The sequence below is a fragment of the Hoplias malabaricus genome, chromosome 4 (assembly GCF_029633855.1).
Source record: "Hoplias malabaricus isolate fHopMal1 chromosome 4, fHopMal1.hap1, whole genome shotgun sequence".
Taxonomy (NCBI): Eukaryota; Metazoa; Chordata; class Actinopteri; order Characiformes; family Erythrinidae; genus Hoplias; species Hoplias malabaricus.
In genome coordinates this window covers 41,498,746-41,509,679 of record NC_089803.1, presented here as the reverse complement: position 1 = coordinate 41,509,679, position 10,934 = coordinate 41,498,746, and the positions used below count along the sequence as shown (strand labels likewise).

The 10,934-nt window shown below is 41.0% G+C and overlaps 1 protein-coding gene across 1 annotated transcript; it reads right to left on the bottom strand.

Moving 5' to 3' along the window:
• Positions 1-1,745: 1,745 nt before the first annotated feature.
• Positions 1,746-6,155, bottom strand: LOC136695025 (uncharacterized). Its single transcript, XM_066668841.1, has 12 exons — positions 6,111-6,155; positions 5,911-6,056; positions 5,273-5,495; positions 4,428-4,603; positions 4,153-4,208; positions 3,355-3,404; positions 3,190-3,258; positions 2,990-3,067; positions 2,774-2,872; positions 2,382-2,438; positions 2,193-2,276; positions 1,746-2,088 (listed from the first exon to the last, which is right to left on the bottom strand). The coding sequence occupies exons 1-12, from the start codon at positions 6,153-6,155 to the stop codon at positions 1,939-1,941; spliced, it is 1,233 nt and encodes a 410-aa protein (XP_066524938.1). The 3' UTR covers positions 1,746-1,938.
• Between the last annotated feature and the right edge of the window lie 4,779 nt (positions 6,156-10,934).

Sequence of the window (10,934 nt, the reverse complement as noted above, 5' to 3'; positions counted from 1 at the left end):
TTCTACGTGGTCAAAGAAATAAACACAATTTCAAACAACATACAATCCTAATTGACATGTAGTTTGTCTCGCAAAAACTTATGTAATGAATGAAATAAACCTCATTTCCAGAAAAAGTGGTACTTCTTGTAAAATAAATGTGTGATTTGTTCATTCTCTTGAGCTGTATTTAACTAATAACATGATCATAACGCTAACAAGTAAAGAGCACACTGGTAAATGAAAGTCAGACAAGAAACTGAGTTTATAAAGGTTTTATTTAATGCTTTAACCAGGATATTTATTTTTGTTACTGCACATTGGATTATATAAAGAGGATTCATCTACTAACCTAATTAATGACACTATTGTTAGAGTTAAACATGTTTTTGAATAATTTATGCATAGTAATATATAACCTAATAAGTGCTGTTAATCTGCTTGCGATTTCAAAAGTGCTTAAGTATTACTATTATTATTATTATTATTATTATATTGTTTATTTTTTGTTGTTATTAAAATGGAATTTGTCATTTACTTAAAATGCAGAAATATAATCACTTCAAAATACTTTTTGCAAACTAATTTACTACAACCAGCTTTTACATTAAAATTATCTCTAGGTTTACACACTCATTGTCCATTTGAGCAGCTCCACTGACCATATGGGTGCCCATTGTAGTTCTACAACTACAGAATATAATCCACTTGTTGCTCTGCATACTTTTTTGCCCAACTTCACTGGCTGTAAATGTGCATTTTGTAGTTCTACACACACAGACTGTAGTCCTGTTGCTCCACTCCATGTTCTTTAGTGTTTGGGACCTCCCAGTGTAAAACCCCAGAGCAGGTATTACATGTAATGCGTCCTTCTCACTGACTTGGTGGTGCTCTGATAGTAAGTGATGTGCTGGTGGACATAGCAGTGCTGCTGTAGTTTTTAAACCCCACAGGTTGTTGTCCTGCATACCTAGCCATTTTTCAGCCTGTTGGTCAAAGGTCAGGATCCCCCCAGGACAGTGTGTGTGGTAATGGTGTGAGTGGCTCAGACACAGCAGTGCTTCTTGGGTTTTTAAAGCCCTCAGTGTCACTGCTGGACTGAGAACAGTTTATTAACCAAAAATACCCACCCAACAGCCTCCCGTGACCAAAAGACCAGAGGATCACTAACACAAACTGTGGACGATGCCTGGGTACATTTTGAAAACTCCAGCAGCACTGCTGTGTCTGATCCACTCATACCAGTGAAACACACACTAACACACCACCACCATGTCAATGTCCTTACAGCATTGAGAATAATACCTGCTATGTGGTCATCCTGTGGGGGTCCTGCCCATTGAAGTACAGGGTAAAAGGGGGCTAACAGTATGCAAAGCAAAAGTCTTTCATTGTAAATCTACTAAATCCACCAATAGTCAGTGGAGAAAAAAAATTGACAATGGTTTCTACTAGTTTTGTGAACTACTTACTAGAAGCTACAATTTTATAATACGCTAAAAACAGGTTAATTATTAAGTTAGATTTGGCTTCTAATTACTTTAAAGCAGTACAGTAAAATCACTTCCTATTTGGTAGGTCTAGTTTATCAGAGTCTAATGTAGCTTTTTGGTTTTTTACTTATTACTTTTTTTTTAACTTTTTTTTTTTCAGAATCCTCAAAAATGAACACGAACAAAAGTATTTTAAAAGTAGAGTTAGAGAGTGGAGAGAGAAAGAGAGAGAGAGAGAGAGAGAGAGAGAGAGAGAGAGAGATGATGGTGGAAAGGCTGTGACACCTGTAAAAAAAAAACAACACACACACATTTTAATAAACATGTCAAATAACAGCTGTGTACATGTAAAATGACTAAAGCAGAATAAGAACAGCTGTCACAGAGTAAACTGTATGCTACACATTTCACTAACTAAAAAGTAAGTATAATGAAAGATGCTTTAAAGGATATGGTAAAATGTGGTTCAGTGGAACCCAGGTGGTGGTCCAAGAGGTCTGGGAGCTAGCTGTGGAACCACTGGAGTCTCAAGGATATGGGTGCTGCTGGACTCAGAAGAACGAAAGCACCCATCCTCGGTAGTGACTCCTCTGTACGTCTTGGACACTTTCGTTTGCTGGAAAAACACACAGAAAAACAATAAATAAATGAGGTACAGGAAGTCAGAATGTCAAGAGTAATTGCTTATTTAGTGAAAGTACATCATCAGGAAACTCTTACAAGAAACTGCGAGCGGGTCACAGAGGTGATGGTCGACTCCGTGCTGAGGTTGGCAGTCAGCACAGAAATCTGGCGTCCAACGCACTGAAAGAGCAGAGGAAGTGTTTTATCACAATTACTCCACAATCATTTTGCCACTGATCATTCTTTGGTGAAAAGCTCCACTATTGAAACTGGTACTAGCTTTACCTTAATGTAGGCCACAGCCTTCACGGTGGCAAAGTGCATGGGAGGGAGCTGTGAGTCCTGCAAAAGAGACAGACCTTCTATTTTCATACTGCACAAATAATAGACAGATTTTCCTCAGTGCCGCCCGCTGAGGTTGCAGACAGCGAATTTTCCATTCAGCTGCTTGGATAAGCGGTTACAGATAATGGATGGATGGATGGATGCTTGATTAGCACAAAGCTAGCACTAGCACACAGACCTGGAAAACAATGCTTTATTTATAATTCTTAAAGCAGATGTAAAGTCATTAAAGAAAGTTTATCAAGTCGTGAGTTATTATCTTTAAACTATAAAAGCATTGACAGACTGATGAACACCATAAACATAATTTCCATTCATTTCTATAACGTTACCTCTGGAAACAGGTGGTAGAAGTCATTGGTGAGCACCCACCAATGTTCACTTTTCAGGCCTCTATACACAGACTTGTGCTGCATAGTCACCTCCACTTGCTGTGAACATTAAGAGAGAGGTAATGAACAGTAATGACCCATGGAGAAAGAATAATAACGATGGTATTATCACTCTGTTCTTAGATGTCCACTCTTAATACATAAATAAGTACAAACCTTTTCACCATTAGAAAAACTCCGAGAGATAGTTGTGGCCTGCATCCTGTGGACACGCAGAACATACCCACAGCTCTCCTGTTGGACCAGAACAAAGAGGAATGAAAACTTTATGGACAACCAGAACACTTCTGATTAAAAGCTGGAGAAACTAAAGAATAATAATTTTGTCTAAACAGCAGACAGGCTGTATTTCTCACCTTCAGTGTCAACCGTGGTATGATCCACAGCCGGCTGGAGGGCCCCTGGGCATCTGGTGCAATGAGATCCTGAGTAAGAAAATATATTTGCAGTTAAATATGAAATTCAGAGCAAATAGTACTATGTTGTCTGAAATCTATGAATGGTTTATAATGTGATTTTACCTCATAGCTTTGGTCAGCCACTGGCAACGTAACAGCCAGCTCCTGTAGATCTGTGGTCAGATTAAAACAACAGAATAAACACATTCATCATTACAACAGATAAACTAGCAACATGTAAATGGTAGCATTTCAGGTGAGAGAGAGAGAGAGAGAGAGAGAGAGAGAGAGAGAGAGAGAGAGAATGAGAGAGAGGGAGAGAGAGAGAGAGAGAGAGAGAGAGAGAGAGAGAGAGAGAGAGAGAGAGAATTAGAGAGAGAGAGAGAGAGAGAGAGAGAGAGAATTAGAGAGAGAGAGAGAGAGAGAGAGAGAGAATTAGAGAGAGAGAGAGAGAGAGAGGGAGAGAATTAGAGAGAGAGAGAGAGAGAGAGAGAGAGAGAGAGAGAGAATATAAGAGAGAGGGAGTTTTATGTGGCGTCAGAGCATTTGAACTGATTCAAAGAATCGACACTGACTCGAATCACAGGCCGTCGCGTTGCCATGACAACAAATAACAAAAAATGCTGAAACACATAATGTTTTGCCATTTTGCAGCAATAAAACACTAAACTAAATAAAATGAATTACTTTTGTCCACAGCCGCATCTACTTATGAGTTTAGAAGTCCAACAAATCCTCAGAAAATTGCATTCAAGTGGTTTACAGTGCCGCTTAATGGTCGATGCGCGTCAATACAGCTCCGTAACCACACTAACGCTATCAAAGGGTTAAACAAGACACAAGCCCACAGGGAGCGGTCATGTTTTAAGTATTTTGCTAAGTATAATTACTGAGTGAAGTTTTGGGAGAAAAGATACTTACCCTCCAAGTGGTCCGCTTTCAGAGCTACTGCAGCTGACCGCTTCGATTTGTGCCTCCTGTGAAGAAAAGCACAGAGAGCTACAGCTGCAGTGGTAAATCCAGTGAAGTACAGCACTGGACGCAGACTGAGCCCACGACGAAAAAGTGGAAAGTCCATCGCAGAAAGCGCAGAGTCTCGAGAGTAGAGCAGTGTGCGTCTGTCTCTGAGAAAGTCGGTGAACGACTGAAATTTAAATAATAACATTACGTTTAAAAGTACACTCAATGGAACACACCAAGGTTCTACTGCAGCTTCCTTCAGCCTGAGAGATGACGTCTGAGTCCAAACCTGTTTACACAGGGTGACCAGACGTCCTCTTTTTGCCGGACATGTCCTCTTTTCGGTACCTAAAAAAATCCTCCCGGCCGGGATTCCAAAACTGTCCGGGATTTTGCCGTCCACAGTCCGTTTCTGTGTCACACGAGCCCTTCACTTTCTGCTCTATATTTTACAAAACTGAGAGTCGTCACTTCTATCCCTTTAACGACACAAATACACGGACACATCTGACCGTTGCAGACTTTCTGAAGAGTTCCTCCAGTCACATCTGCGCAGTTTTTCTCTTTAACATTAACTTTAGAAGAAAACATGTCAACTCTCCGGATCATTAAAATCAGAACAGGGGAGAGACTGAATTATAGCTCTCACAAACAGCACTTTTTATCAGCCAGACCTTATAAAATATGAAATATAAGTATTTTTACATAAAGGTCTGGATGCTAGCGATGCTCTGATCATTTATCGAGTCTATATTTCTTCTGGTTGATAAAATGTGGTGCTTGTTTTTAGTAACGTTTAAAAAACACAGTCAAAAAGTAAACAAGTCGCTTTAATACAGGGCTTCAGTTTTGAAGTTTGGTGTGAACAGAAAATAACAGGTTTCAATGATAATAAACTGTCAAGAAATGACAAAACTATTATTTTATTATTTTTGCTTGGGGCCAAATGTTGAATGGAAAGGAATCTGTCCAGAAAGGCATTTGTTTTTTTTTATCTTGTTAACAAGTATCTGTTTATGTATTAAATTTCGGCAGCAGAGTTGCCTTCTTCTGAGCTCCAGCTCCACTGACACCTCCTCACACTGCACCCACACCTCCCATCCTCCAGCTCCACTGACACCTCCTCACACTGCACCCACACCTCGTACTCCTCCAGCTCCACTGACACCTCCTCACACTGCACCCACACCTCGTACTCCTCCAGCTCCACTGACACCTCCTCACACTGCACCCACACCTCGTACTCCTCCAGCTCCACTGACACCTCCTCACACTGCACCCACACCTCCCATCCTCCAGCTCCACTGACACCTCCTCACACTGCACCCACACCTCTTACTCCTCCAGCTCCACTGACACCTCCTCACACTGCACCCACACCTCCCATCCTCCAGCTCCACTGACACCTCCTCACACTGCACCCACACCTCTTACTCCTCCAGCTCCACTGACACCTCCTCACACTGCACCCACACCTCCCATCCTCCAGCTCCACTGACACCTCCTCACACTGCACCCACACCTCCCATCCTCCAGCTCCACTGACACCTCCTCACACTGCACCCACACCTCTTACTCCTCCAGCTCCACTGACACCTCCTCACACTGCACCCACACCTCCCATCCTCCAGCTCCACTGACACCTCCTCACACTGCACCCACACCTCTTACTCCTCCAGCTCCACTGACACCTCCTCACACTGCACCCACACCTCTTACTCCTCCAGCTCCACTGACACCTCCTCACACTGCACCCACACCTCCCATCCTCCAGCTCCACTGACACCGTCTTCACCTCCACACTTCACCACCTCTTCCACCTGTAGACCCACTGACACCTCCTTACACTCCAGTGTCACCTCCTCCTGTCGCTCCACAGAAACCTCTTAGAACTTTATGGTCACCTCCTGTTGACCCACTGACACCTCCTCACACGCCACCATCTCCTCCCCCTCCAGCTCCATTTACACCTCCTTACAAGCCATGGTCACCTCCTCGTCCAACTCCACTGTCACCTTCTCACACTACACTGACACCTCCTCCACAGCCCCCACCTGAGTCTCCTCTGCTTTATTCAATATACACGCCTGAGCCGATCTCTGATTATTTTGGCCAGAGCGCTCCTGAGGTACTACTAAACTCATCTATTATCATATTCTTCATAACTTCAGCCGATTGTGTTTGTGGAAGTAAGAAACAGTGTTTCATTTACAGGCAGCTGGATACACCTTCCCTCCTGAGGCTGGGCAGGTGCCTGCATTATTGTAAGCACTGCTCCTTTAACCTTCATTGGGATGAGATTTCTATCTTTCCTCTGAAGCTGAACGCCCTGCCCCAGGCCTTTGCTGTAAGCTAAAACATGATTTCTCTGTGCTCTGTTACTCTCTGTTTATACTGGAGTGTCAGTACAGTATGTACTTCCCAACACATTTTATTTCTTTTTACAGATCATTCTGAGTGATACGGCACCCTACAATTACATCACTATTGCAGGCAGGATGATTCTTGGAGAACTGGCCGATCTGAACGCCAGGGTAACAACACAAACTACTTGTAGTCTGTGATATGTGTAGCATGTTTATTAGATATAATCAACAGAACTCTAAATATTCTGATCTAAACTGATGTAAAGAATAGATGCCTTTCTCTTCCAGAATCAGACCTTGTTCCAGCAATCATTTGACCGACTGCTGGTGTTCATTCTGGATCCAACTCTCCGTGGAGTCATTTGTGCAGAGCTGGCTCAGGTCGGGGTGAGTTCAAAGTGCCTTTGTCTTTCAGCTTGGTAACCATTTTAACTCAGGGTGCTGAAGCAGGACTCTAATGTTTCTTATGTTTTTAGATTCAGTACTTCAGTACTTTAACTACAGCTCCAGGGACCTGGAGGTTGTGGGTTCAAGTCCTGCTCCAGGTGACTGTCTGTGAGGAGTTTGGTTTGTTCTCCCTGTGTCCGCATATTGCTAGGGTTTCACAGGGCATTCACATAACCTTAGTTTGAAGTGTGCACCTGAAAATCCTAATATTCAACCCCTCGGCCCTACCCCACTTTCCCAACAAAATTTGAGACATACCTACCCCTAGGCAAAACAAGTGATATTGCTAAGGGGTGAAATGGGATTCATCCTTATGCTTTTTATTTAACAATGAATTAAAGAGCATTAAAAAAGAAATACAGCAATGTTTAAAAATACGCAATCAAATAGTAAAAAATCTCCATTGCAATTTTTAATAAATAGCTTCTCTCTATAACACGGAAATATGCCGTCAACATTGTAAACGAAGACTACAAGGGAAAAGGCCAAAAGTCAAAAATATACCAATTTTAAAAGTGCATTTCATCTAAACATGACAGAATTTTTCTGAAAACTTTAAGACACATCCACCTAAAGAGGAAAGAGGGAAGATTGACACTTCAAAAATGTGTACTGGCAGGGTGGACAAAAAGCTTGGATATTGTATTCAGAGGAATCCCACTAATTTGTTGCCATTCTTCTTTTTTTCCAGGCCATTTATTTGTTGACGATTTGCTGCTGTTACTCTCCTTTCGGTGAGCAACATTTCACAAAGCCTGTGGTTACACTTCAAACAGAAAAAATTGCAGTAAAAAATGTCACTCAAAACATTGTCATTTGAAAATGAAAGATGCCTTTTCATTTTCTGAAGATTCTCTGAAAAACATATAAAACATATTTTTAAATATTGTTACAAGGAATTCTGAATGTACGCTTTAAACTTTCTTAGTAAATCTTACACTGAAGACATATGCAGTTATTTTAACCATATTGCAGTTTTTTCTGACATCACAAAAACACAATAAAAACATGTACATAGACTTACATAAGGTATTCTAATGCACTTCACTGATAAATTCGTGTTCCTAAGCAAAAAGTATTACTTTGGGAAAGCCATGTTCTGTATTATGATGGAGCATAAATATCTACCCCCTTCAGCTGCTGTTTAACTTCTCAAAAGAAAAGAAAAATCTCTTACCATCAAAATGTGCTTTAAACAGTGATTATAAAAAAGATCTTACTGCACGAATTTACATTAATACTAGTGATGAATACACATAATGTGTCTGGTAGTTTGAAATTAAATTGAGCTAAATTCAACAAATTTGAACAAAGTATTAATTGCAATTTACACAATTTTGGCTGAATAAAATTAGCTGTGATATGTTGAATAGAATTTATTCATATTTTATCAGTAACACCAAAGATCCAGAAAATGTAATAGATTTTACTCATTGGGAGGTCTTTAATTACAATCATCATACACTCCTACACATCATACACAACGCATTTTAAAACTCGTGGACACCAGCATTACTGGGTTCTGAACGTCCTCGGACTTCCCAAAGTTAAGAGGTTTCAAATTATTAATAGGGAAAGAACAATCCATCCATCCATCCATTAGCTGTAACCGCTTATCCAATTTAGGGTCGCGGTGGGTCCAGAGCCTACCTGTAATCATTGGGCGCAAGGCGGGAATACACCCTGGAGGGGGCGCCAGTCCTTCACAGGGCAACACACACACACACACATTCACTCACACACTCACACCTACTGACACTTTTGAGTCGCCAATCCACCTGCAACGTGTGTTTTTGGACTGTGGAAAGAACAATTTTTTATCTAAAATTGTGTATTTTGTTTGAGGCGCTCTTAAACGTGGGGACACACAGTTCTAAGCTCCGTGTTTTTTAAGGTAGATCGGTGTGTTTGAGGGGGAAAAACGACAGTTGTTTGTATGTGGATGAAGTTTAACTTGTCTGTAAGTTTTAATTCACTGATTGAATTACCAGAGACACTCATTTGTTACTCGATATGTTTTATTACTTTCAGTAACGCAGATAGCCGTCTCCGGAGTTTGGAGGCATTTCCACCTTAAGTGATCCGAAATAGGAATAGAGAAATCCTTTTTTCTGTTCGTGTTTTTCAACGTTTGGAGTTATTTTCGTTGTCTAAAAAAACACCAGATGCCTCTGCTTTGAGCAGGGAGAGAGAGACATAGGCATTGCTATCTATCCTAACGGACTGAGACGGTTTATTTTCAAAAAGGTGCTTCGTAAACACAAGACCGGTTTCGAGCACAGACTGGAGAGTTAGCAGATGGTGAGGAACAACGTTTGATTAAAAAATGAAGTGTTTTTGCGATTACAATCCTGAATTAAGAAGCTGATGTTGTGCTTTCGCCCTGTAAAGGACTGGCGCCCCCTCCAGGGTGTATTCCCGCCTTGCGCCCAATGATTCCAGGTAGGCTCTGGACTCACCGAGACCCTGAACTGGATAAGCGCTTACAGATAATGACTGAATGAATGAATGTTGTGCTTTCTGTAGTTTGTATGTCGTTTCATGTGTCTGTTCACAGCATAATGAAGCCATGACAGGACCCTCAGTCTCTGTCAGAGTAGTGTTCGACGATATATCGGCCGATTTTTGGCATTTTTTATATAATCAGCATCAGCCGATATATGAGTGCAAGAGGACGATAGTAACGCAATACACACAGGCAATGCTGTGGGAACTTCCGTCATTCTGGCTGTTAGAGCGCCCCCTTGCGTCGATTTTGCCATCTTACAGGCAGACATGATTAAACGCACAAGTACAGGAGTACAAGCCTCCAACCTGTAGCTGCATGCCGTCTCATCAGAGAAAACGGTATGAGTTATTTTCTCTTCTTCAGTTCTCACTGTTTGTTACTGACTGTTCTTTGTAACATACACTCAATAATCTGCATCATAAACGACTGAGTTGATAGTTGGAACCTAGATACCCAGCGTTATTTAGCCTTTTAATTCGCTCATTGGTCGCCAGCGCCTAAAAAAATCACTCATTGTTATATCAGTCAGTATATCTCGAGTAATACAGATCCAAAGTCGACAGTCAATGTACCAAATTAAAGCTTAAGAGCGGAGAAATGTGATATCCTAATTCTCCAAGTCTCCTAGCGAGTGCAATACCACTTTATTCCAGTAGGATGTACTGTGGAGACACGTGTTGAGAAATGACATTCAGGAGAGGAACAGTAGGAGATATTAGACTGTGCACATGTGAGAGCGGGTTGTATAGTTGGATCTCATGGTGGAGTTGAAGAATAAAATAATAAAAGTGATTTCTCCGATTTATCTTTATTGAAGGATCAAGTTTTCACAGCTGTAACAAGCTCCTCCCCGTAAACATTTAGCCGTTGATTCAACGTTGAAATAATGTAATGTCTGCCGTCTAATCAACGTTCTCTTAAGGTTGAAAATGAAAGTTGAAAAGACGTCCAAACACAGACATTGAAAAGACGACCATTAGATGTATTTTGGACATCAATTGACGTTATTAATTGGTCCCGAAATAAATTACTTGTATAAAACGCGTTTTGGACGTCCACTGACGTTATCGCTTGGTCACCACTTAACTAACTTATTAAGATGGATTTTGGACGTCCATTGACGTTTAAAATATGTCCTTGACGGACAGACTACTTTTAGACCTGTTTTGAACGTCCAGGGACGTTCCTTGTTTACTGGGCTACAATTTTTTTTTCTTTTAATTAAATGTAATCCATACTGATGGAAAATATGTCCACATATGTTCACCAGACATACAAGTATAATTTAAAAAATGCTAAAATCATAAGCAGAGAGAATGTAGCTTTATATATTTATATATTTATGTATGTATGTATGTGTGTGGATGTGTGTGTGTGTGTGTGTATGTGTGTGGATGTGTGTGTGTGTGTGTGTGTTTGTG

Excerpts from the sequence above, each read along its gene's own strand:
- LOC136695025 (XM_066668841.1), bottom strand. The coding sequence starts at position 6,155 with ATGGAGCTGGAGGGGGAGGAGATGGTGGCGTGTGAGGAGGTGTCA. Across the intron at positions 5,496-5,910 it reads GTGTCAGTGGAGCTGGAGGA|TGGAGCTGGAGGATGGGAGG; the intron begins GTAAGAGGTGTG and ends AGGAGGTGTCAG. Across the intron at positions 4,604-5,272 it reads ATGGGAGGTGTGGGTGCAGT|AAACGGACTGTGGACGGCAA; the intron begins GTGAGGAGGTGT and ends CGTGTGACACAG.